Source organism: Xylocopa sonorina, chromosome 11 (genome assembly GCF_050948175.1).
Source record: "Xylocopa sonorina isolate GNS202 chromosome 11, iyXylSono1_principal, whole genome shotgun sequence".
NCBI lineage: Eukaryota > Metazoa > Arthropoda > Insecta > Hymenoptera > Apidae > Xylocopa > Xylocopa sonorina.
Genome location: NC_135203.1, coordinates 7,360,668 through 7,387,013, shown reverse-complemented (window position 1 = coordinate 7,387,013; position 26,346 = coordinate 7,360,668). Strand labels below are relative to the sequence as shown.

General features: G+C 40.6%; 9 protein-coding genes and 1 pseudogene across 9 annotated transcripts; all 10 read left to right on the top strand.

The window, feature by feature from the left end:
* The first annotated feature begins 182 nt into the window (after positions 1–182).
* LOC143429095 (odorant receptor 82a-like) lies at positions 183–1,844 on the top strand. The gene is made up of 5 exons (XM_076904504.1): positions 183–982; positions 1,054–1,153; positions 1,304–1,414; positions 1,485–1,640; positions 1,747–1,844. Exons 1-5 carry the CDS (start codon positions 183–185, stop codon positions 1,795–1,797), a joined length of 1,218 nt encoding a protein of 405 aa, XP_076760619.1. The 3' UTR covers positions 1,798–1,844.
* A 429-nt stretch (positions 1,845–2,273) lies between these two features.
* Positions 2,274–3,907, top strand: LOC143429194 (uncharacterized; annotated as a pseudogene).
* Positions 3,908–4,392: 485 nt separating this feature from the next.
* LOC143429118 (odorant receptor 82a-like) lies at positions 4,393–6,071 on the top strand. The gene is made up of 5 exons (XM_076904571.1): positions 4,393–5,213; positions 5,424–5,523; positions 5,605–5,715; positions 5,797–5,952; positions 6,021–6,071. The coding sequence occupies exons 1-5, from the start codon at positions 4,393–4,395 to the stop codon at positions 6,069–6,071; spliced, it is 1,239 nt and encodes a 412-aa protein (XP_076760686.1).
* Positions 6,072–6,564: 493 nt separating this feature from the next.
* On the top strand, positions 6,565–8,112 carry Or35 (odorant receptor 35). The gene is made up of 5 exons (XM_076904569.1): positions 6,565–7,375; positions 7,446–7,545; positions 7,605–7,715; positions 7,799–7,954; positions 8,036–8,112. The coding sequence occupies exons 1-5, from the start codon at positions 6,609–6,611 to the stop codon at positions 8,087–8,089; spliced, it is 1,188 nt and encodes a 395-aa protein (XP_076760684.1). The 5' UTR covers positions 6,565–6,608; the 3' UTR covers positions 8,090–8,112.
* Positions 8,113–8,469: 357 nt separating this feature from the next.
* LOC143429282 (uncharacterized) lies at positions 8,470–12,371 on the top strand. Its single transcript, XM_076904813.1, has 12 exons — positions 8,470–9,272; positions 9,355–9,454; positions 9,819–9,929; positions 10,060–10,215; positions 10,300–10,354; positions 10,524–10,696; positions 10,740–10,743; positions 10,790–11,633; positions 11,732–11,831; positions 11,905–12,015; positions 12,098–12,253; positions 12,318–12,371. The coding sequence occupies exons 1-12, from the start codon at positions 8,470–8,472 to the stop codon at positions 12,369–12,371; spliced, it is 2,667 nt and encodes an 888-aa protein (XP_076760928.1).
* A 2,885-nt stretch (positions 12,372–15,256) lies between these two features.
* On the top strand, positions 15,257–16,830 carry LOC143429122 (odorant receptor 13a-like). Its single transcript, XM_076904574.1, has 5 exons — positions 15,257–16,068; positions 16,187–16,286; positions 16,360–16,470; positions 16,544–16,699; positions 16,777–16,830. Exons 1-5 carry the CDS (start codon positions 15,257–15,259, stop codon positions 16,828–16,830), a joined length of 1,233 nt encoding a protein of 410 aa, XP_076760689.1.
* A 681-nt stretch (positions 16,831–17,511) lies between these two features.
* Positions 17,512–19,080, top strand: LOC143429123 (odorant receptor 10-like). Its single transcript, XM_076904575.1, has 5 exons — positions 17,512–18,320; positions 18,440–18,539; positions 18,610–18,720; positions 18,794–18,949; positions 19,027–19,080. Exons 1-5 carry the CDS (start codon positions 17,512–17,514, stop codon positions 19,078–19,080), a joined length of 1,230 nt encoding a protein of 409 aa, XP_076760690.1.
* A 948-nt stretch (positions 19,081–20,028) lies between these two features.
* LOC143429281 (odorant receptor 85b-like) lies at positions 20,029–21,727 on the top strand. Its single transcript, XM_076904812.1, has 6 exons — positions 20,029–20,807; positions 20,919–21,018; positions 21,100–21,210; positions 21,289–21,439; positions 21,506–21,547; positions 21,627–21,727. Exons 1-6 carry the CDS (start codon positions 20,029–20,031, stop codon positions 21,725–21,727), a joined length of 1,284 nt encoding a protein of 427 aa, XP_076760927.1.
* A 400-nt stretch (positions 21,728–22,127) lies between these two features.
* On the top strand, positions 22,128–23,676 carry LOC143429119 (odorant receptor 4-like). Its single transcript, XM_076904572.1, has 5 exons — positions 22,128–22,939; positions 23,016–23,115; positions 23,204–23,314; positions 23,388–23,543; positions 23,620–23,676. Exons 1-5 carry the CDS (start codon positions 22,128–22,130, stop codon positions 23,674–23,676), a joined length of 1,236 nt encoding a protein of 411 aa, XP_076760687.1.
* Positions 23,677–24,535: 859 nt separating this feature from the next.
* Positions 24,536–26,113, top strand: LOC143429120 (odorant receptor 4-like). The gene is made up of 5 exons (XM_076904573.1): positions 24,536–25,347; positions 25,472–25,571; positions 25,645–25,755; positions 25,828–25,983; positions 26,060–26,113. Exons 1-5 carry the CDS (start codon positions 24,536–24,538, stop codon positions 26,111–26,113), a joined length of 1,233 nt encoding a protein of 410 aa, XP_076760688.1.
* Positions 26,114–26,346: the final 233 nt, after the last annotated feature.

Here is a 26,346-nt window from a genome sequence, read left to right as displayed (position 1 = left end):
TAGTTACGCGCGCGCTATTAAAATCGCATAGACAGTTGTCAGCAACTTCTGAAAGGTGCTGCAACAGGTTGCAGCGAGCGACTAGACGGATCGATCCCCTGCAATCCGCGCAAGCGTTTTGCAACTCGATACACTAGGCTCCTACTGTTCAGTTGCAACCACGATTCCATTCAGGGTGCAACATGACGCAGGAGTCCGTGCCAACAGAAAAGAACTTCAAAGATCTCGGCGATTACAGTGTGCAATTCAATCGTTGGTTTCTGAAACCGATCGGAGCCTGGCCGCCATCGCCAACAAGTTCGCGACTAGAACGAGTCCTCTCGCTCGTTTTAAACATCCTCTGCTATAGCTTCATACTATCCACCGTGATCCCTTGTGCGTTCTACATTCTCTTAGAGGACGAGGATGTCTACTCGAAGCTAAGAATGGTCGGTCCTCTAGCTCATTGGTCCGTTGGTGGAGTTAATTACACTCTATTATTACTACGAAGCAAAGAGATACGTAATTGCGTGCAACATATACAAACCGATTGGAAGATCGTAACCAGATACAGTGATCAGCAAGTAATGTTGAGGAAAGCGAAATTTGGACGATTCGTGGCCGTTTTCTGCGCCGCGTTCATGCAAGGTGGCGTTCTCTGCTACTGTGTGATAAAAGCGTTCACCACGGTGACCATCGAGATCGGCAATAAGACCAGGACCCTGCGCGTGCTGCCTTGTACAGCGTACAAAAATCTAATCGCGGTGGACACGAACCCTACGAACGAGATCGTTCTTGTTTCGCAGTTCGTCTCTGGGTTCATCGTGAACTCGAGCGCGGTTGGAGCTTTTGGACTTGCTGCTGTGTTTGCTGCTCACGCTTACGCTCAATTGAGCGTGATTATGAAATGGATCACTGAACTCGTGAACGAGTGGAAAGATCGGAAGAGAAATGTTCGCTACAAGATTGGTATGATCGTCGAACGCCATTTGAGGGTGTTGGGGTAAGATCCGTTGAACTGATTTAATTTGCCACCTTGCGGTGTGATTTTTTTAAATAAATAATTAACTGCAGTTTCATAGAACGTATTGAGAATGTGATGAGTGTAATATGCTTCATGGAACTGTTCAAATGCACGCTGAATATATGCATGATCGGATATTACATCCTTACGGTACGCTGAATGGTTTTTAAAAATTATTGTTGTTGATTCTGGAATACTCAAATGTAACGAAGAGATGGTGATAGAAAGATTCTAATATTTGTGTGGATAGTATAAATAATTATGATTGTTTTTATTAAATGTACGTTGTCTGTTTGTCAGGAATGGGTCGATCGTGATGTTCAGACTCTCGTCACATACGCTGTGATACTTAGTTCTATGAGCTTCAACATTTTTACAGTGTGTTACATTGGTGAGGTGCTAACGGAACAGGTAATAAACAGAGAAGGTATGAGAGATTGATAATTTCAGTACGATTAATGTGAGAACATGGTCAACGCAGTGTAGAAAAGTTGGCGAAGTGGCTTACATGACGAATTGGTACTACTTACCTGAGAAACATATTCTCGAGTTGAGTCTGATCATTGTGAGATCCAGTTTGGCTATTAAAATCACTGCTGGGAAGCTGTTTCACATGTCCATATACACATACGGTCAGGTAAGTAGACACTTCATTTATGGTTCCATGTGCTCTTCAATTATTCTGGAAATCATTGGTACTTCAGTACGTGTACTTGTACTCTTGAGATCCATTGGTGTTTCAGGTTATGAAAACTGCTTTCGCTTATCTGAATCTGTTGCGACAAGTAACGTGACGACATATGTAGCTTTAACAAATTGTTATGCAAATCTGTAAATCGTAAAATATAAAGAGTATTACAAGTATTTTCTATAATTTAAGATATGCTGGAATTCTCTATTTTCTGTATGATACTCAAAGAGAAAACGTGAGGTTGTTCCTTCAGCATTGACCGCTTAAAAGTTAGAGTAGAAGAAAATACTCATCTCCATGTCATAATATCAAAACAACGATTATCTGATGCTTGTCTCATTTCTAAATCGTCGACAGACTGTCTATAGTTTCCATTTCACAACATGAAGCATCGAATAAATCTAACATTGCTCGGTTATACCCAACAGAAAGTTTCTTACGTACACTCCATTAAATTCGCATGACTGTTGTCAGTAATTTCTAAGCGGTACACCGCTGCAACTTGTTGCAACGAGCGACTAGACGGATCGATCGACGTCTGGTTGTTCTGTGCAATCCGCGCAAGCGTTATTCAACTCGATGCACTTGTTCCTCCCATTCAAACCAGACGATTCAGTTGCATCCACGACACCGTTCAACGTGCACCGTGACGAACGAATCCGTACTAATGGAAAAGAAATTGGAGAACCTTGGCGATTACAGTCTGCAATACAATCGCTGGCTCCTGAAACCGATTGGCGCTTGGCCTCTGTCGTTATCCAGTTCAAGACTCGAAAGGATCATTTCTCTAATTCTAATCATACTCTGCTATGCCTTCATATTATTCACCGTAATCCCTTGCATATTTCACATCGTTCTCGAGGACGAGAATATCCACATGAAACTGAAGATGCTCGGTCCTTTAAGCCACTGGTTCTTTGGTGCCATAAATTACACCACGTTGCTACTGCGAGGCAAAGACATACGCGATTGCGTGCAGCACATAGAGACAGACTGGAAAATGATAACCAAACCGCGTGATCAGGACGTGATATTGAAGAAAGCGAAGCTGGGACGATTCGTGGCTGTGTTCTGCGCTGCGTTCATGCAAGGCGGTGTCCTATGCTACTGTGCAGTGTCAGCGTTAACCATGGTGACCATCGAGGTTGGCAATGAGACAAAGATCGTACGTATGTTACCTTGCGCTGCCTATAAGAGCATGATCGCTGTTGACACCAGCCCTACGAACGAGATCGTCCTTGCTTCGCAGTTCGTCTCTGGGTTCATCGTGAACACGAGCACGGTTGGCGCTTGTGGGCTCTCAGCCGTGTTCGCGGCTCACGCTTACGCTCAATTGAGCATAGTTATGGCATGGATCACGGAATTCGTGAACGAGAGGAAAGGTCGGGAGAAAAATGTTTGCTTCGACCAAATCGGCGTGATCGTCCAATATCACTTAAGGGTGCTCGCGTAAGTTTCTCTGCGTAGATACGAGCGCGGTCTGCGAGCTGGGATTTTGTTAACATGTCGATTGCAGTTTTATAGGACGCATTGAAAGTGTGATGAGTCGAATATGCTTCATAGAATTGTTCAAATCCATAATGGAAACATGCATGCTTGGATATTACATCCTAACAGTACGTAACTTCTTTACCTCGTTTGAAAATTGTTTTTTTCTGAACAGATGAAACTCTTTTCACAGTTTTTTTTATTCGAGCTATGAAATGTGACTGTTTCGATTAAACGTGCATTGTTTGTTTATTAGGAATGGGCTGATCATGATATTCGAAATCTCACCACGTATTCCATCATTCTTATTTCCATGAGTTTCAATCTTTTCACAGTGTGTTACATTGGTGAAGTACTCACGGAACAGGTAATGAACGTATGAGAGATTGATAATTAAAATATAATTAATCGAGACCATGGTGAACGCAGTGCAAAAGAGTTGGCGAAGTAACTTACATGACGAATTGGTACTACTTACCAGAGAAACGTATTCTCGAGTTGAGTCTGATCATCGTGAGATCCAGTTTGGCCACTAAAATCACTGCTGAGAAAATAGTTGACATGTCCATATACACATTTGGCCAGGTAAGTCTTTACGTTGCCACATATGCTTGGGTTGTTCTGTCTGATATTTCATTAGATACTTGTACTCTTGTAATGCACTGATATTCCAGGTTGTGAAAACTTCTGTCGCGTACATAAATCTGTTGCGACAAGTAACGTGACGAAATATGTATCTCGAACAAAATTCTTCTTCTTAGTATAAGGCGCAAAATATAAAGAGTATTGCAAATATTCTTTATCATTTTTATAACACGAAATTACAGCAATTCAAAAAATTCTCTATGCGTAAAAGTTCAAATGTTCATAACACAGGACAAGCGGTACCAAGAAATGGTACTGCTTGCCGCGTAACAAGAATAAAAGGTACATCTTCCACCCTCGTCAGAGATCAATGACAGACTGTTGCTCTACTGACGTTTGAAACAATCAATTTATTGATATATCCATCGTCATCAAAATCGCATCGGTTGCACTTATAATGCATAACGTTAGAAACTGAAAACCAAGAGGGGTCGCACCCTCTGGAAAATGCTATTTTCACTCACCCTTCCGCGGTAGTCGACGCAAATCGAGCGCAGGCGCAACATTACTCTCCTCTCGAACCGTCATCGGCATTCAGTGTTAAAACAGCATTCGAGCATCGAAGATGCAAAAGCAGAGGTCTATCGACAATGCGAAGTCTGTCACGATGCACCACGACTATCAAAAGAACGTCGACCTGAGCATTCAGTGGAATCGTTGGCTGTTGGAACCCATCGGTGTCTGGCCAAAATCTCACAACAGCACGCGAATACGGAAATGTTTCTTCGGGTTGATCATTATTATTTGTTACGGTTTAATCAGCTTCGAGTTCGTTTCCTGTTTCTTGTACCTGATCGTGGAGGTCGACGACGCCTACAACAAACTCAGATTAATCGGTCCACTGAGCTTTTTCCTGATGTCGTTCACGAAGTATTATTTGTTGTCGCTTCACGAAGACGACATCCACGAGTGTGTCGAGCGCATAAAATGGGACTGGAAGAACGCGAAATACGTCGAGGACAGAAACGTGATGGTAGAGTACGCGAATTATGGGAGGCGATTAGTGGCGATTTGCGTATTCTTCGTTTACAGCAGCTTCGCGTTCTATTATATCGTTAAACCTATTAGTTTGGGGAAAATAGTGGTAGCGGAGGAGAATTTGACCTTCATACCAATAGCGTTCCCCTTCTCGAAATTAATCGCGGACGTTCGTTACAGTCCCACCAACGAAATCGTCGTGTCCATTCAAATTCTGACAGGTGTCTTCATCCATATGATCACGTCAGCTGCTTGCAGCTTAGCCGCTGTGTTTGCGGTGCACGCTTGCGGTCAGATGAAGGTATTGATGACTTGGCTGGAACATTTGGTGAACGGACGCTCGGATATGAGCAACACAGTGGATGGTAGGATCGCGAGTATCGTCAGTCAACACGTTCGGATATTAAAGTGCGTGTAAATTACATTTAATCGTTAACGTGATGATTTAAAAATAAAAGATTCAATATGTGAATGCACTGATCGTCGAATTTGAACTTGTGATTTTTCTGTACTTACGCTTTCAACTTTGTAATTTTGAACATATCACGCTTTTTAGTCCGCTGTTCAATTTTTGAAAGGCGAAATTCTGTCAGAGAATTGATGTTTATGGTATTTCAGATTTTTAGCGTTCACAGAGAAAGCGCTTCAGCAGATATCTTTCGTAGAGTTTTTGGGCTGCACGACAAACCTGTGCCTTCTTGGATATTACACTATAATGGTACGCTTGCAGTTAAGAAATGTGATTGAAGTAAGCCTGTAACAAAAACGAAACCATATACTTCTTTTTTTAATATTATAGGAGTGGAACGTAAAAGAGATAACATTTTCGCTAAGTTACATAATACTGATAGCATCGTTCACCTTCAACATTTTCATATTTTGTTATATAGGCGAGCTTGTCGCCGAACAAGTAATATTTCACTGCGTCTATCTTGATATGTACTAACTTTTAATTACCCAAATGTTAAGAACAGATAATGTTTTATGATAGTGCAAACAGGTTGGCGAAATGACGTACATGATCGAATGGCACCAATTGTCAGGGAAGAAAAAGCTTGGTTGTATGTTGATCATCGCGATGTCCAATTCCTCGATTAAATTTACAGCTGGAAATATGGTCGAACTATCCATTAGCACGTTCAGCGACGTAAGTATCGATTTATCACCATTCTTTATCCAAATCTGCGAAATAACCGGAATACGTTAAATGTACAGGTGATTAAAACATCTGTGGCGTTCTTAAACATGTTACGAGCAATCACGTAACTATTTCCATACCGCAATACTTTATAGTAAAATCTAGATTTGTTGTAAAAAAGAAACTCATATTTCTAAACTAATAAAAATTGTTTACATTATAATACACACTTTTACTCTTGCACTGAAAGTATCAAAGAAATTTCGTTATTCTTCGTCTCTTCATTTTCTAAACTCTAGCAACACACTATACGAAACGAACACCAAGCGAATTTCAACAGAACTTTAGACAAAATTCATACAAACTCTAAACTGAATCCACACCACAGAAATACAAACTGAATTATTTCTAAGGCACGTACACACTGTTCCATGGATCGAATCAACTGGTGGTTAACCGGTGAGTTCAACCGCAGCGGCGACAATGCCAGTCAATTTTGCTGAACGAAATACTGAGAAAAAAAATAGCACATGCGCGATACAGAAAGCTTAAGTAATCGATGTACGACCGTTCTCTCGGCTCGTCAGTTGCGCGTATACTCTCGTCTAGCAACAATCATGACCGTACACGTTAACTCTGCCGTCGATCCAAGTGACAGAGATTGGATGTACAGCGTGCAGATGAATCGCTGGATACTAAAACCGATTGGCGTCTGGCCTAATTCCTTATGCGTCACTACAACAGAGAAAATCAATTCCGCGATCCTCGCGTTAATCAGCTGCTTTCTGATCGGATTCCTCCTCGTACCTTGCGCCCTCTGCACTTTGCTAGACAAGACGAACGATCTGGACACGAAGATCAAAATGATCGGTCCACTCAGTTTCTGCGTGATGGCCGCGATCAAGTATTACATTCTCATCTCGCGTGGCTCGAAAATCGGCAAGTGCGTCGAGGAAATTCGAAGCGATTGGGCTCGAACTCGAGAATTAGATCGACAAGAGGACAACCAGATCATGAGAGACAGCGCGAGGATTGGTCGATCTTTGGTGATCTTCTGCGCTGGTTTCATGTATTCTGGTGGACTATTCTACACCACTGTGATGCCATTGTGCACGAGACGCACGGAAATGATTGGCAACGAGACGGTGAGATCTCAAGCGTTCCCGATCTATCGTGGCCTCCTCGATCCGCGCACCAGCCCCTCGTTCGAGATCGTGCAACTGATGCAATGTTTGGCTGGGTTTGTGATATACTCCATCACTGTTGGGGCCTGCAGTCTGGCTGCTGTGCTCGTCATGCACGCCTGTGGACAATTTAGAATCCTGGTGACGAAATTGAACAAGTTGGTCGGTGGGATCATTGGCGAGAAGGATTTGGACACTCATAATAAACGATTGAGCAACATCGTCGAGCATCATTTGCAGATACTGAGGTAAACGATGGTTTGAATTTTGTTGGATCTCGTGAGGAAGTTTGGTGGCGTCACGATAGACGATTTTCAGTTTCATATCTGAGATCGAAGCGCTTTTGAACGAGATATGCTTCGTTGAACTGGTGGGCTGTACTATGAACATATGCTTCCTGGGATATTATTTGCTCACGGTAATTGGAAGATGGTGATTTAAATACCGTACTATTTTAGTTCCTTGCTGATTTTCTAGGAATGGGAGCAAAATGAAACTATAGGAACGTTGACCTATTGCACGCTGCTTGTATCCTTCACGTTCAATATCTTCATATTGTGTTATATTGGTGAAATTTTATCTGAACAGGTATTTTATTAATTCATGTTTGTTAATCAGTTAGTCTTACCTGGAGTAATTCGAACGAAACGTTCACGTTTTCTATTCCATAGTGTGGAAAAATTGGCCTGTCAGCTTATATGATCGACTGGTATCGCATCCCAGGAAAGAAAGCCCTAAGTCTGATGCTGATATGCGCCATGTCGAACACTTCCAAAAAATTAACAGCTGGAAAGCTCGTTGAACTGTCCCTAAGCAGCTTCTGCAGCGTGAGTAACACACGTTCGCCTTTTCAATGTCTATTCAAGACTACACGATTCGTATCCCAATAGAATGCTCCTACTTTACAGGTGGTAAAGTCATCGCTGGCGTACTTGAGCTTACTCCGCACGCTCACCACATGAGAACACACGATTCTACGAGACAAAATCAAAAGTACAAAGTAAAAAGTCTAGGATAATTAATCTACAAAAATTATTCCAACAACCTTATCTTTCCCATCTGAACTCTGAAACCTTCCCATCACAGTTCCACGTTCGCTACGCTCCACGACAGTGCACGACGAAGAACAATCTTCCACCCACGTATGACTTTGCTCACAGACGCAACCTCATCGCTGGCCAGCCACAAGCTGTGATTGCACCCGCAACATTGTTATCGATCACGAGACAAAAGTCTCATTCATTCTGTCCCGCGCTTGCGTCCCTTCGCGAGCATCCCGTTCCTCCGGCGCCTTCAGCGTCGAACGAGGGTTCAGTCGACCGCGCGCGTCGGTCGTGTCAGCATGGCGAATAAAACCGTCGACGATCCTCCGCGTAACGATCGCTACGAGAACGACATACGCTACGCGTTCCAACTGTGCCATCGTGTCCTCAAGTTGATCGGGATCTACCCTTTCATTTACGTCCACGCGAACAGATCCGAGAGGATCACGTCCGTCGCGTTGATCCTGCTCTGCTGCTGCATCCTGCAATTCGTCAACGTGCCGTTCAGTTACTACTTCCTGTTCTACGAGAAGGATATCAACGTGAAGATCAAGTTACTGGGGCCACTGATATTCTGTTTGACCACGTTTCTGAGGTACGGCTACCTGGGCGCGAAGTGTTCAGCGATCACCCGTTGCATCGAGCACGTGGAGAGGGACTGGAAAGTGTTACGAGACGAGGACCATCGTGGTATCATGATCAGATACGTGAACATGAGTCGAAATCTGCTCGTGATGTGCGTGCTTTTCATGTACAGCGGAGGTTTGTCTTATCACACGATCATGCCACTGCTCTCGAAGCAGGTCAGCGAGAACTTCACGATCAGGCCGCTTACTTACCCTGGTTATGAGGCGTTTCTGAACGTTCAGGAGAGTCCCACGTACGAGATCGTGTATTGTATGCACTGCGTGTACGTTCTGGTAACAGGTAACATCGCGTTGGCCGCGTACGGTTTGACTGCGATCTTCACCACCCACGCCTGCGGACAGATTCAGATACAGGCGTTTCGATTGGAGAAATTGAGGGGAGAGAAGAAGGTGTACGAGCAGGCTCTTAAGGATTGTCTGGCGCTCGTCGTGAAGGATCACGTGGAGATTTTGAGGTAAGATGATCAGTGGCGTGACAGAAAGGATTGTAATAGAGATACGTATGTTTATCAGAAAACAATGGCTGTTGAATTTTAGATTTACCAGGAACGTCGACAAAGCATTGGGCGAGTTATTCTTGATGGAAGTAGCGGTGTCCACTTTGCTAATGTGCTTGCTCGAATATTACTGTATGATGGTAAAAATAGGATCGATCGATTCATTAAATGTCCAACGTCGAATATCCTAAAAAAAAGAGACGAAATCGTTACGATTGTACTACTTGTCAGAGCAAAAGTGAAGGCACCGAGAGCAGTAGCCAATGCGATCGATGAACCAATTGCATTGTAACGTTTCACTCCGTCGCTAACCAATGAAGTTGTGGAGGGGATGCAGAGATGATCTCCCTAACCAAGAGTCCAATGCGGGACTACATAATGGTGGCGGTTGCCATGTCAATCTCCCACCTGTTCGCTCGAGCATGCGTCCTGGAGCCTTCGCTCTTGCTCTGGCGAGCGACGATTGGTCGCAACGAAAAAGCTATACAAATGCATATCTTTTAGGAATGGCAGACTAGCGATTCGATCGCGATCATAACATACGTGATCCTCTTGATCTCGTTCACCTTTAATATCCTGATTTTCTGTGTGGTTGGAGAGCTTCTTCTTGGACAGGTAGTTAGAAGAAGCACGTAGACGTAACACGACTCATTCTACACATCTCTTTATCATCGTCCTTCATTCGATTTTCCAACGTAGATCGAATACTTAACAGCTGATATAATAGACATGAGTGTTGCGCCAGGTGAACGAAATCGCGGACGCTTCGTATGGAACAGAATGGTACAATCTGTCTGGGAATAGGGCTCGTGACATCGTTCTCCTGCTCGCCATGTCGAAACGTCCGCCCAAACTCATGGCTGGGAAAGTACTGGTTCTCTCGTTTACCACTTTCGGCAACGTAGGTCGTACAGAGCTGGCACTGGTTCACTGAATCTACTTGCGAATGAATATTTTTATGTGCTAATGTGTTTTTGGTTCACAGGTGCTGAAAACGTCCATAGTTTACCTGAACATGCTACGAACGGTCACTGAATTCTGATCGAACACGTCGAGGTGCATCGAGGATGATAATTCTGAATTTATGCGACTTTATTGAGCGATCTAAACTCTATTATTAAGTAAATAGTGAAAATTAAACATCAGTAATTTAAAATATGTGTCTGCTTTGATCTCTGCCGTTTCAAAACACCAAAAATACGTAAGTAGATACGCGACAGACTCTTCAGTCCAACTGGGTATTCACACCACGATGCTCTGCTAGAGAAGTAGAAAAACAAATTTCATCCACCCTTCGAACTCGCCACGGATTAATTATTCTCCCTCCTGTTTCTAATTTCAAAGCTGCAAACTTCTCAAGCCACGAAGTTTGTTACTCGCGCGTACGCATTTATTATTCGCCGTTCACTGAATTTCCATCTATAGAACAGTATCCTACCATGCGCTTGCGTTTTATTAATCCTCTCTCGATACAGTGTTCATCGTTCAGTCGAGCAACTTCGTCGATACGATTACGATACTTCTCAATCAAATCAAGCACACGATGAACAATAATTATCAAAGTGACGTAGACAGTAGTTTAAGATATTATCGAATGTTCCTGAAAATAATTGGCGTATGGCCTCTGATTAATGGCTACACCAATAAAATGGAAAATTTAATTTCAATGTTACTGATCGCAGTATGTGTCACTTCTATGTTACTCGTTCTAGTGCCAGCAGGATACAACTTCTTTTATATAAAGGAAATGAACTCGAAGGTCCTGTTACTGGGTCCTGTCTGCTACTTCACAGCCTGTGTACTCAAATACTGCTGCCTCATCCTGAAAGCGTCTACGTTTAAGCATTGCATCAAGCTGATCGAGAAAGATTGGAAATTATTGGAGAACGAGGAATATCGAAGTATTATGATCGATTACGTGATCATCGCCCATAAATTGACAGTGATCTTCAGCAGTCCGATATATTTCATTGGCATGTCGTACACCATCGTTTCACCGTTCTGGTCGAATCCGTATCACATGTCTGACAATTCTACGATCCGACCACTGGTTTATCCTGGACTGAACTTGTTCATCGACGTTTCTGATGCTTTTAAGTACGAACTGATACACACGATGCATTGCATCTACGCGTTCATCTCAGTAACCATCGAATCTGTGTTCGTTGCCCTAGTGGTATCCTTCGTGGCACATGCCTGCGGAATGTTTCAGATTCAAATGACAAGGCTCGAGTACCTGGTTGATAGGACGAAGGACAAGGATGAAAAGGGTGAGGATCTCTTAGCTGTCATTGTCTACGGTCACGTAGAAACGCTGAGGTAAATGTATTAATTAATTATTCTATTTTTTCGTTTTTGAAGAGATTAATCATTAGACTGATTTAAACGTGTTTCTGCACGATAATATATTCTTCTAGGTACACGAAGAGTATCTCGAAAGCGTTGCAGGAATTGTACTTTTTCAATATATTATCAACGACCATCGTGATATGTGCTCTTGGATTCCTTTTCATAGTGGTGAGTGCAAGAATTATTTTCTTCTATCGCGTGTTTAACGTGTATCTTGAGATAAAGGAAATATATCTCTCAGGCGAAGAAGAATAATGACATAGTAGGGATTTGTGCGTACATTGGTGCATGGATTTCACTGTCTTTTAATATGTTCGTTATGTGTTACGCTGGTGAACGTCTGCTCGAACAGGTATCGCGCAAGGTTTCAAAGTTGACTCTTTAATTTACGTTCTTCATTTTGGAATAATGTACTTTAGTTACTTTCTTGTTAGGGTGCGAAATTCGGTGACGCAACTTATAATATCAAGTGGTACAACCTGCCGCAAAAGAGAGAGCTGGATCTTGTCTTATTGATTGCCATAGCGAAATTCCCACCAAAACTTACGGGTGGAAAGATATTTGAGATATCAGTGAACACTTTCGGCACTGTGGGTAATATTTAATCTCGAATCTAAAGGTTTCTTCCCTATTGAGATTTGTATCGTTTCACAGGTAATTAAGTCATCGTTCGTTTACCTGAATTTATGTCAAGCTATCACGGAATGATAAAGATCTGCTACCAACATTTCAAATGAATGTTCAGGGTCAGTTTAAGAAGTACATATATAACTTGAAGCAGTAAAATCACATGTATTGCAATACACTTAGCGAACTATATATCACTATATTGAAACTTCACTCATCCACATGGTCAGCGTGCTTAATCGATAGCAACGTAACACTGTTGGTGCTCCAGCGAACTGGAGTCGTTTATCTCTGACTTCGTGTCGACACTGATTCATTGATTCTACTTACAAGTGAAATTCTTATCAAACAAGAGTGTTTTCGTTTCGTAGCTGCTGAAATCGGCCATAATTTATCTGAGCAATCACTGAACTCTAATCGAAGACGTCAGTGTCTATTAAAGATGAAAATCCTGTATCCACATTATTGCAGGAAGCAATCCAATTCTATTATTAAAACGATCACAATTACTTCATGCGTGTAAAAAAATAAACATTAGAATGTAAAGTGTATTTTAAAATATTGATAGTTCGAAGTGCATACCCATTTTGCTCCCTGTCGTATCAAACAGCAAGTGCATAAGTAGAATAGGGAGAGATGCAGCAGACTGCACTGTCCAGCTTGAAGTTTACACTGCAATGATAAAACAGTGGCGAGGTAAACTGCACTCACCCTTCGAACTTACTACGGATTAATTATTCTTCCCCTAATACGAAGTTTCTAAAGGCAAAATTGCAAACATGTCAATGAAAACGAACTTTATTTGTCGCTCGTGTGTACGCGTGTATCCGCGGATTTATTATTCGAAAGTTCACCACCTCGATCTATAGAACAGTTCCACGAAAAATTAACCCCTTTCGTAATCGTTCATAATGCGCTTGCGTTTCATCAATGCTCTCTCAACATAGCACTCATCGTTCAGTCGAGCAACTTCGTTAGTACGATTACGATACTTCTTTTACCAAATCGAGCGCACCATGAACAGTAATTACCAGAAGGACATAAACAGTAGCTTAAAATATTGTCGAATATTCCTGAGATTAATTGGCATGTGGCCTTTAATCAATGGTTTCACTAATAGAATCCAGAAATTAACTTCGCCACTGTTGATCGTAATAGCTCTAACAAGTATGATAATCGTCATACTTCCTGGAGGGTACAGTTTTTTGTACGTGTCAGAATTGAAGCTGAAAATCCAAATCCTCGGTCCCATTTGCTACGGTCTGGCTTGTATGATCAAGTATTGCTGCTTTGGCGCGAAAGCGTCTGCAATTAAGTATTGCATCGACCAGATAAAGGAAGATTGGAAATTCATAGAGGACGAGGAACACCGTGCCATTATAATGGAGAACATGGCCATCGCCCATAAATCGATCGTCATCTACAGTGCTCAACTGTATCTCTCTGGCATGTCGTATTGCATTATTTTACCGTACTGGTCCGAGTCGATTCACTTATCTGAAAATGCTACGTACACACTGGTTTATCCCGGTTTAGATTTTATCATGGAGGATATCGTCGCTCGTAATTATAAATTAATATATGTGATACATTGTACGTTCGGATTCGTCTCTGTGAACATCGAGAATTCGCTCTGTGGCGTAGTGTTATCCTTCGTAGCGCATACTTGCGGCATGTTCCAAATTCAAGTGGCACGATTGCAGCATCTGGTTGATAGGACGCAGCACAAGGATAAGGAGAATCTTTTGGCCATCATTATCCGTGAACACACGAAGGCGTTGAGGTAACGATAATTAATCTCGTTATTCTATTATCCAATCTGAAGATGCTCCTTGCACGAGAATAAATTATTTCAGGTTCGCGGAAAGTGCTTCGAAAGCGTTGCAGGAAATATTCTTTTTCGACATACTAACGACTACCATCGCGATATGTGCTCTTGAGTATCTATGCGTACTGGTAAATGCAAGAATTTTTTCGTGACATTACGCATTTCATATATACATATCTTAAAATGAAGAAATTACACCTCTTAGGCATGGAAAAGCAATGACTTGGTAGGAGTTGGTACATACGGTGCTGCAAGCATCTCATTGGGTTTTAATATGTTCCTTGTTTGCTACGTGGGTGAAATTCTTCTCGAAGAGGTGTCGCATGACGTTTCAAGATTAACTCCTTCACTGACGTGTTTGCTTCTGAAAAAACATTCATTGTTACTTTCTTGTCAGGGTGAGAGATTCGGTGACGCAACGTATAATATCAAATGGTACGATCTGCCGCAAAAGACTAAGCTGGATCTTGTCTTACTGATTGCGATATCGAAATTCCCACCGAAACTTACAGGTGGAAAAATATTCGAGATATCAATAAACACATTCAGCACCGTAGGTAGCATTCAATTTTTATTATTAAGATAGCTCTTACATTAAGACTTGTATATGTGTGATTTTACAGGTACTCAAGACGTCGTTTGCTTACCTGAATTTATGTCAAGCTGTCACGGAATGATACAGAACTGCTGTCGAGATCTTTTTAACTATAGACTTTTAAAAAGTAGATAATAACTATTAGAAACGTTACTGAACGAATCAGAAAGTTAGAACACGGATTGCTTTTAAACGTACAACTCGAAGCATTAAAATCACCTATACTAAATTCACATAATACAAATTCAAATTGTCCTAGAGAAATTATACACAAATACACTATCATTCACGATCGAGCGATCTCTGTGAACTATCTACCCCCATTCGAGCCGCACTTATGCACGCGACGATCAGTCTAAAGAATACAGCAACCTGTGAACGACAAAAAAAAGAACCCATCCTATTGCACGCGAACCTCACGCACGTGAGGAAGTTCATCGTGCACCTTTATCGAATCGAAGGGACGCGCGCGTGCGTTCTAACAATGTCCCATCGGAAGTTTAGCCCGCGGTTCAGTCGACAGCGTGCAACGAAGCCGTCAGCATGCGTAATCGATCACGCAACAGTGTTGACGGCCAGGTAAAGAATCGCAATTACGAAAAAGACATACATTACACCATGCAGATGTCCCAGTGGCTGTTGAAGTCGATTGGTGTGTGGCCGTTGGTTTACGAGCACACCAGCAGACTGGAGCAGCTCGTCTCAGTTTTTCTGATGGCCCTGTGCTTCTTCAGCCTCCTCTTCATCATCGTACCATGCAGCAATTACATCTTCTCCGTAGACAAGGATATACACATGAAAGTGAAGCTGCTTGGTCCAGTCAGTTTCTCGATGACGTCTGCCATGAAGTACGTCTACCTTGGATTGAAAGGGCCATTCTTCAAAAATTGCATCCAACACGTCGAGAGGGATTGGAGAACAGTGCAGGACCCAAGTTACAGGGCGACGATGTTGAAGTACGTGACGATCAGCAGGAATTTGGTCATCGTGTGCATAATTTTCCTGTACACTGGTGGCATGTCGCATCACACTGTCGAGCAGTTCCTGTCGAAAGAGAGGAATAAAGGGAATAAAACTGTGAGGCCACTGGCTTATCCTGGCTACGACTCGTTTCTTGACGTACAATCGAGCCCTATCTATGAAATCGTGTTCTCCATTCACTGTCTGGCTGCGATGGTCACGCACACAGTAGCGACAGCTGCGTACAGTTTGGCTGCGATCTTCGTCACTCACATCTGCGGTCAAATTCAGATACAGATCACGAAACTGCAGAGTTTTGTTGGATCGAGGAGAAAGCTGGAGGATGGTCGAGATCGTTTTGCTGTCATCGTTCATGATCATGTGCAGGTTTTAAGGTAAGGGTGTTGGAGAGTTGTTGGGTTCGAGAAATTGACGAGGTAAGAGTTCCTAATTTTCCTGTGAGTCTTATGGGATCGATGGTTCATTAGACGAGCGTGTGCGTGGAAATTTTAGATTTTCAAAAAACGTTGAAGAAGCAATGCGTGCTATATGCTTAATTCAAATCATCGAATCCACGGTGAATATGTGTATGCTTGAATACTATTGCATGACGGTAAAAGATTTTGTTAATGCTTCATTGAATTGATGATTTATCGTGAGAAACTTTAGTTGAAAATATTTTTCAGGAATGGGGGAACAGCGATGCGGTGGCAGTCTTTACTTATTTCACATTGTTGATATCTTTCACTTTCAATATATTCATGTTTTGTTACATAGGTGAAGTTCTGTCCGAGCAGGTACTCACAAAAATATCGTTTTATGAGAGGAACGTTTTCAATCCCGTTAAATCTATTTAATAAACCTGTTTAGTGCAGCTTAATTGGTACCGTTTCTTACGAAATCGATTGGTACAACTTACCAGCCAAGGAGGCGTACAATCTAATTCTACTGATCGCTGTGTCACAGTATCCTCCAAAACTGACAGCTGGAAAAATAATCGAACTATCTCTGGATACCTTTGGATCTGTAAGTCACTATTTTCTGAAACAATTTTTACTTTATTTAAGATAAGTGCAAAGTGTATGGGACTTAACGATTTTCAGGTAGTCAAAGCGTCTGTCGTTTATTTAAATCTACTACGAACAGTTACGAACTAGTAATGAAATCTATATTTAATGATATCAAAGATATACTATCTGACAGAAACATCATCTGATTGAAATAATATTTTTAGATGCTTTATTTCATGCGAAATATTGAAATGTATCAAATGTGATTGACTTGTTCTACTTAAATTCAAGTTCTCAACAATCTAGTGACTACAAATGATAAGAATATGAATTCTAAACATTTCATTAGTAACTGATAAAGTTATTGTTTAATATATCATGCGTTTTTAGTATTTATTAATAGTCCTATCCATAATAAAGTTTATATATTGTAATTTGTAGCATTAGCAATATATATTGATCACTTGATAATGTCAACATCAATACCATACACTGTCGTACGAATCATATCACCAGTCACACGTAAACATAACGCACATGCAAGACAACTCAGACGAATACTTCGCGTTAGTCTTCTATTCAAGCCTCACATTTACAATGGCCATCTGTCGAACAAATGTAAAGTCTGAAACCCATAAAAACAGATAGGACCTGCACTGGTTATAGACGGATGCTTGACGACCACATTCTCTGCAAAACACACGCACACGGTGCAGTTCGACATGCATAATTATCGAGTAAGAGAAGCGTGCGCTTGCGTTATGACAATGCGTAAAGGAAAGTTTCAAGCCTGTCTGGCAGTCGTCAGCGTGCTGCGAAGTGGTCAGCATGCGTTTAAAATCATTCAAGGCTATGCACAGTCAGGTGCGGAACATTCATTACGAGGATGACATACGCTACAGTTTACAAATGTGCCAGTGGCTATTGCAATCGATAAGAGTCTGGCCGCTAGTTTACGAAGGCGCCAACAGATTAGAGCAAGCCATCTCAGTCATTGTAATGACCGCTTGCTTCACCCTTCTCTTCTTCATAATCGTGCCATCCGGCCATTACATTTTCTACGTGGAGAAAAGTTTAAACATGAAAGTGAAACTGTTGGGTCCTGTTGGGTTCTGCTTATCATCCACGATTAAGTATTGCTATCTTAGCTTAAAAGGAAGTATCTTCAAACGATGCATCGAACACATGAAGAGAGACTGGCGGGTAGTGCAGGATCCGAATCATCGAACGATCATGTTGAAATACGTGGCCATCAGCAGACGTCTTATCACTGTTTGCGCGGTGTTTCTTTATACTGGCGGTATGTCATATCATACAGTGATGCAATTCTTGTCGAAAGAGAGAAGCAAAAGTAATTATACTCTCAAACCACTGACTTATCCTGGGTGTGACTGGTTCCTTGACGAACAGTCAAGTCCTACGTACGAAATCGTGTTTTTGAGTCACTGTTTGGCAGCTGTAGTTATGTACACCGTTACAACAGCCACGTACAGCTTGACTGCGATCTTTGTCACTCACATCTGCGGCCAGATTCAGATACAGATCACGAAACTGCAGAGTTTCATCGAGACGAGGGAAATGCACGACAATCGCGACCATTTTGCTGTCATCGTTCATGATCACGTGCAGGTTTTAAGGTAAGGAGTGTTGGAGAGTTGTTGGCTTGGAGAAACCGACTAAGTAAGAATTTGTAATTTTTCTGTGAGTCTTATGGGATCGATGGTTCATTAGACGAGCGTATACATGGAAATTTTAGATTTTCGGAAAACGTTGAAGAAGCAATGCGCGCTATATGCTTAATTCAAATCATCGAATCCACGGTGAATATGTGTATGCTTGAATACTATTGCATGACGGTAAACGATTTTACTTTATCATTGAATTGACGATTTGTGATGAGAAAATTTAGATGGAAACATTTTTCAGGAATGGGGCAACAGCGATGTGATCGCAGTCTTTACCTATTCCACTTTATTGATATCTTTCACTTTCAATATATTCATGTTTTGTTACATAGGTGAAATTCTGTCTGAGCAGGTACGCACAGAAATATCGTTTTATAAGAGGAATGATTTCAATCCCGTTAAATCCATTTAACAAACCTGTTTAGTGCAGCCTAATTGGTACCGTCTCTTACGAAATCGATTGGTACAACTTACCATCCAAGGAGGCGTACGATCTTATTCTACTGATCGCTGTGTCACAATATCCTCCAAAATTGACAGCTGGAAAAATAATCGAACTATCCCTGGATACCTTCGGATCTGTAAATTACTCCTTTCTGAAACAAATTTTATTTTATTTAAGATAAGTACAAGGTATGTGATACTTAGCCATTTTCAGGTAGTCAAAGCATCTGTCGTTTATTTAAATCTACTACGAACAGTTACGAATTAGTAATGAAACCTATATATATTGATATCAAAGATATACTATCTGACAGAAACATGATGATTGAAATATTATTTTTAGATGCTTTATTTCATGCGAAATATTGAAATGTATCAAATATGATTGACTTGTTCTACTTAAATTCAAGTTTTTAGCCTTCTAGTGATTGTAAACGATAAAAATATGAATTCTAAGCGTTTCGTTAGTGATTGATAAAGTTACCGTTTAATATACCATACATTTTTAGTATTTATTTATATTTCTATCCATAATATAGTTAGTATATTGTAATTTGTTGCTTTTGTAAAATACTGATTTGCTATTCTACGACACTTTCTCTGTCATCCAGAAGTATGAAATTATATATTATACACACTGTTTATAGGTTGTGGTCCCAGTTAACAGCACGATGTTCTATTATGATGTACACTATTACCACACCGTGTTAGAAAGGACAGCTAGTAAACGAAGAGACATACAACAGAGCGCTTAGTCCAATCTGAAGTCTATAGTGCTTCCTCGAAAGAACAAAACTAAAGCTCCCTCGTCACTTCAACTTGCGATCGGTTAATTATTCCCTCTTCTGATACTAGATCGAAAGTTTCGAAGTTAACAAAACCAGAGGGAATCGCAAACTTCTTTACTTCACCCTTTAACCGACAGGCACATTTTTTCAAAATACAATATTCGTCGTTCTAGCGACCCTCACAGTCTTCTCTCGTATTTTCTCTGCACGCGTGCATTAATCGACATCTGCACCAGCACTCACATTCATTATTTCGCGTTTTCCTCCTTCTTCGTATAGAACGTGCTCGCGCAATTAAACCCTTTTTCTCGAGCCGCTCATCGCGCGCTTGCGTTCTACCCTCTTCAGAACCACGTGCGGTATCCGTAGTTCAGTTGAACACCTGCCCTCGTAAGATCGAAACCCCTCGAATTCGACTGAAACGTGCGATGAACAGTAATTACGAGAACGACGTGCACAGTAGCTTGAAATACTGCCGAATGTTCTTAAAACTGATCGGCATATGGCACTTGATTAACGGTTTCAACAACAGGCTGGAGAAACTCATCTCGATACTCGTTATGGTGGTATGTCTGATTAGTTTGATATTCGTCGTGCTACCTGGGGCATATTACTGCTTCTTCCACGTGAAGGAGATCAACGTGAAGATCCAGATATTTGGTCCGATATGCTACGGCACTTCCTGTACGCTCAAGTATTGTTTCCTCAGCCTGAGGGCGTCCGCCTTCAAACATTGCATCAAACAGATAGAGGAGGATTGGAAAGTCATACAGAACAGGGAACATCGTGCTATAATGATCGACAACGTGATCATCGCGCACAAATCGACCATAGTGTTCAGCGTTCAGTTGTACATCTTTGGCATGTCTTATTGTACCATTTTACCATTCTGCTCGGACCCGTTTCAATTGGCTGACAATTTCACGATCAAACCGTTGATCTATCCTGGTCTAGACTTGTTCATGGACGTTTATGCTTCTCCTACTTATGAATTCATATACATCATGCATTGCCTTTACGCGTTCTTCTCTGTGAGCATCGAGACGGCGTTCTGTGGCATCGTGGCGTCGTTCGTTGCCCATGGCTGCGGGATGCTGCAGATACAAATGGCACGGCTGGATTATCTGGTTGTGGACAAGAAGAGCAAGCGTGCTGGTGGCGAAAGTTTCTTGGCTGTCATCGTCAATGGTCACATGGGGGCGTTACAGTAAGTAGAATCTACTTTTCCTTTTTTTAGAACTAAAAATATTTGTTTTTTTTTTATACGAAACAACGGGGTTACATTTTCAAGTGTTTGCACGTCATTCAATATTTTCAGATACATAAAAAATGTCTCGAAAGCGCTACAAGAAATCTATTTCTTCGATATAGTGGCCACGACTGTCGTAATATGCGTTCTCGAATATCTTTGCACAGTGGTAAACAGTGAAGTTGCTCAATGATCGCGTATGTTTTAAGGCATATGTTTTATTTGTAAAGAAAATTAATGTTCTCTTTAGGCATGGAAAAATCGTGACGTGGTTGCTATTGGAACATACGTTGGTACCTGGCTTTCTTTAACCTTTAACCTGCTGGTAATTTGTTACGCGGGTGAACTACTTGCAGAAGAGGTACTCATAAGATGTATCGAACTTAACTGCTTCCACGTACACACGCTTTATTCGTGCAATTATCGTTCCTTTTAATAGGGTGAAAAATTCGGGGATGCAACTTATGACATCCAATGGTACAACCTTCCGAAGAAAACAGGGGAAGATCTTATACTACTGATCGCTATGTCGAAGCTTCCACCGAAACTTTCAGGCGGGAAAATATTCGAAATATCAATGAACACATTCAGTACTGTACGTAGCAAGTAATTAATCGTAATCTAGAAATCGTGATTAAATTTGTGCAATTTTACAGGTACTCAAGTCATCGTTTGTATATTTGAATTTATGTCAAGCTGTTACTGAATGATTGAACCACCATCGCATGCATCTGCAAAAAGTGTGTGTTTTTTATAAATTGCAAGTTGAATATAAAGTTTGTATCAACGATTACAAGTTTTTGAAACATATAAAACATTTGTTAAATGTTTCTTCATGGTATAATCTAAGGACCAAAGTGAAAAATGCATTTTACTAAGTGTCTGCATATTTTCATAAAATATAATATACAATTTGAAGCATTAGCAAAATATATTGATCACTTCATCACAGAATCATGTCACCTGTCACACGTAAACATAACGCACATGCAAGACAACACACACGAATACTTCGCGTTAGTCCTCTATTCAAGCTTCACTCTTACAATGGCCATCTGTCGAACAAATGTAAAGCCTGAAATCCATAAAAACAGATAGGACCCTCGCTGGTTATAGACGGATGCTTGACGACCACACTCTCTGCAAAACACACGCACACGGTGCAGTTCGACATGCATAATTATCGAGTAAAAGAAGCGTGCGCTTGCGTTATGACAATGCGTAAAGGAAAGTTTCAAGCCTGTCTGGCAGTCGTCAGCGTGCTGCGAAGTGGTCAGCATGCATTTAAAATCATTCAAGGTTGTGCACAGCCAGATGTGGAACATTCATTACGAGGATGACATACGCTACAGTTTGCAAATGTGCCAGTGGTTGTTGCAATCGATAGGAGTCTGGCCACTAGTTTACGAAGGTGCCAACAGATTAGAACACGCTATCTCAGTCGTTGTAATGATCGCTTGCTTCACCCTTCTCTTCTTCATCATCGTACCATCAGGCCACTACATCTTCTACGTTGAAAAAGATTTAGACGTAAAGGTGAAGCTCTTTGGTCCTATCGGTTATTGTATATCATCCGTGATTAAGTATTGCTATATTAGCCTGAAAGGAAGTGTCTTCAAACGGTGCATCGAACACGTGAAAAGAGACTGGCAGGCAGTGCAAGATGCGGATCATCGAACGATCATGTTGAAATATGTAGTAATTAGCAGGCGTTTTATCACAGTTTGCGCGGTGTTTCTTTACTCTGGCGGCATTTCATACCACACAGTGATGCAATTCTTGTCGAAGGAGAAAAGCAAAAGCAACGAGACCTTCAAACCATTGACTTATCCTGGTTGCGACTGGTTCCTTGATGAACGGTCAAATCCTACATACGAAATCGTGTTTCTAAGTCAATGTTTAGGGACGATGATCATGCACACTATCACCACAGCTGCATACAGTATGGCTGCGATTTTTGTTACACACATTTGTGGACAAATTCAGATACAAATAACGAAACTGCAGAAATTGGTTGAAACGAAGAAGAGGGATGATGATAGCAGTGATTTATTGGCTGCTATCGTACACGATCACGTGGAGATTTTAAGGTAAGGAGTGATAATTTTGTTAGAATTATTGAAAAGTTCATGGTTTATTGGACGAGCATATACGTGGAATTTTTAGATTTTCCGAAAAAGTCGAAGGGGCATTGCGCGTGATATGCTTAACAGAAATCATAGAATCCACGTGTGTTATGTGTTTGCTCGAATATTATTGTCTTATGGTAAAGGCGTGCATTGATATCAAATTAATCATTATGGAGATTGATTTAATCATTATGGTGAGAAATCTTAATCGACAGCCTTTTCTAGGAGTGGGAAAACAGCGATGCGATTGCAATATCAACTTATCTTTTGCTGTTACTTTCCTTCACTTTCAATGTATTTATAATTTGCTACATAGGCGAAGTACTATCTGAACAGGTACTTAACAATACAATTCTATTCTCGAGAGAATATCTTCTTTACTAAGTATTTTTCAAATTATCCTGATCAGTGCAGTCAAATCGGCATAGTTGCCTATGAAATCGATTGGTACGATTTATCAACCAGCGAAGCTCACGATCTTATTTTACTGATCCTTATATCACAGTATCCACCGAAATTAACAGCTGGAAAAATAATAACACTATCTCTACGAACATTTGGCTCTGTAAGTCTCTCTACTTTCATAGCAACCATTTCAACTTACAATGAAATAGATAAGAGAAGTGTAATATTTTTTTCAGGTATTGAAAACATCGCTAGTTTACTTAAATTTACTTCGAACAGTAACGCAATGGTAATTAGATCATTTTTTCTTGCACATAGTATTAGAAAGCCTAATAACCGTGTGATTGAAATGATATTTTTTCAGATGCTTTTTCCTCATGAAAAATCCGGAAGTATTTCAAGTGGTAATAACACCTACTTAATTAGGAATCCGAATGTTAGATTTCGTGTAGATAAAAACTAAAATGAATACGTATTTTGAATATTTCTTTTAGCAATTCTATTTATTCTAATCTCAATTTTGCAGTAAAGTTACGATTACAGACATTGTATCATACTTTATTACCACAAGTAATTTTCACAGTGAACATTGCTTCCAAGCTGACTCGATGCACAAAATCAGTACTTCATAATATTTCCAATGCCAAAATTATTCGTCCATAATATGATCTAATTAAATATACTAGTCATCAATTGTAATTGTGGATGCTCGAATATATTAAAAACGAAAAACCTGGTAACTAAGGACATTGTGATTTATCTCACTCTTTTAACAAATCATTTAAAATGTAACCAATACCTCACTGATTACAGAGGAATCTTTAACACAACATATCTTCGCATACTCACAACAAAATGCACATGAACACTCTTTTCATTCTGCAATCTCTTCTAAGTCCCTATTCAATCGTCACTCGCTCACACAGCAGTCTACCCAACAAATATAAAACCTGAGAAACATAAAACCAAGCAAACTTCTGCAGTTTATAGACGGATATATCACCACTATATTGTTGGCAAAACACATGCACACGGTGCAATTCGACATGCATAATTATCAAGTAAAAGAGGCACGCGCTTGCGTTATGGCAATGCGTGGTGAAAAGTTTCAGGCCTGTCTGACAGTCGTCAGCGTGCTGCGAAGTGGTCAGCATGCGTTTAAAATCATTCAACATTGTGCACAGCCAGGTGTGGAACATTCATTACGAGGATGACATACGCTACAGTTTGCAAATGTGCCAGTGGCTATTGCAATCGATAGGAGTCTGGCCACTAGTTTACGAAGGCGCCAACAGATTAGAACACGCTGTCTCAGTCATTGTAATGATCGTTTGCTTCACCCTTCTCTTCTTCATCATCGTACCATCAGGCCACTACATCTTCTACGTTGAGAAAAATATAGACATGAAAGTGAAACTGTTTGGTCCTGTTGGATTCTGCTTATCATCCACGATTAAGTATTGCTATCTTAGCCTGAAAGCAGGAGTCTTCAAACGGTGCATCGAACACGTGAAAAGAGACTGGCAGGTAGTGCAGGATCCAAATCATCGAATGATCATGTTGAAATACGTGGCCATCAGCAGACGTCTTATCACGGTTTGCGCGGTTTTTCTTTATACTGGCGGTATATCATATCATACAGTGATGCAATTCTTGTCGAAAGAGAGAAGCAAAAGTAATTATACTCTCAAGCCACTGACTTATCCTGGATGTGACTGGTTCCTTGACGAACAATCAAGTCCTACGTACGAAATCGTGTTTCTGAGTCACTGTTTGGCGGCTATTGTCATGTACACTGTCACGACGGCCACGTACAGTTTGGCTGCGATTTTTGTCACTCACATTTGCGCACAGATTGAAATACAAATAACAAGACTGCAGAAATTAGTGGAAATGAATAAGAAGCAGGACAATGCTCGTGATCCTTTGGCTATTATCGTCCACGATCACGTAGAAGTTTTAAGGTAAGGAGTGATAGTCAAGTAAACGAGGGTAAGAGCTTTTAATTTTAATATATTTTCTAAAAATATCGAAGGATTATTAGATATGTGGAAGTTTTATATTTTTATACTTTTATGGATACTTTAGATTTTCGGAAAATATCGAAGCAGCTTTACACGTGATATGCTTGACTGAAATCATAGAATCTACGTTTGCTATGTGTTTGCTCGAATATTATTGTCTAATGGTAAAAGATCGTACCATATCTAATCAAATTGCATTTTAGTGATGACAAAATATTAATTGGTAGCGTTTTTTAGGAATGGCAAAACAGCAATGCGATTGCAATATCAACCTATTTTATGCTGCTACTCTCTTTCACTTTCAATATATTCATATTTTCCTATATAGGCGAAGTATTAACTGAACAGGTACTCATTTATAAGATTTTATCGCGAAGGAGAGATCCTTTTACTAAGTATCCTTAAAATGATCATGATTAGTGCAGCCAAATTGGTACAGTTGCCTATGAAATTGAGTGGTATGAATTATCAGCCAGAGAAGCTCGCGATCTGATTCTACTAAACATCATATCGCAGTATCCACCGAAGCTAACAGCTGGAAAAATAATAGAACTATCCTTAAGAACATTTGGCTCTGTAAGTTGCTTTTCTCGTCACAAAAATAACTTTAATTTACAGTCAGTTAATTAAAAAATATGTCATACTTTTTCAGGTAGTGAAAACGTCGGTGGTCTATTTAAATTTACTTCGTACAGTAACGGACTAGTAATGAAATTTACATTTCTAACTCTTTTTAATATTTAACTGAGTAATTAATCACTGTGTAATTAAAATATTTTTGCAGATGTTTTTCAAAGTGAGGAATTCAGAAGTCTCTAAAGTGATAATCATATCAATTCACTTTACAGACATGTTTTAGATTTCATGTAGATTAAGATCGATAAAAATGCATATTTTAAAGATTTTTATGTGCGATCCTCATTAATGCTAACTTTTCTA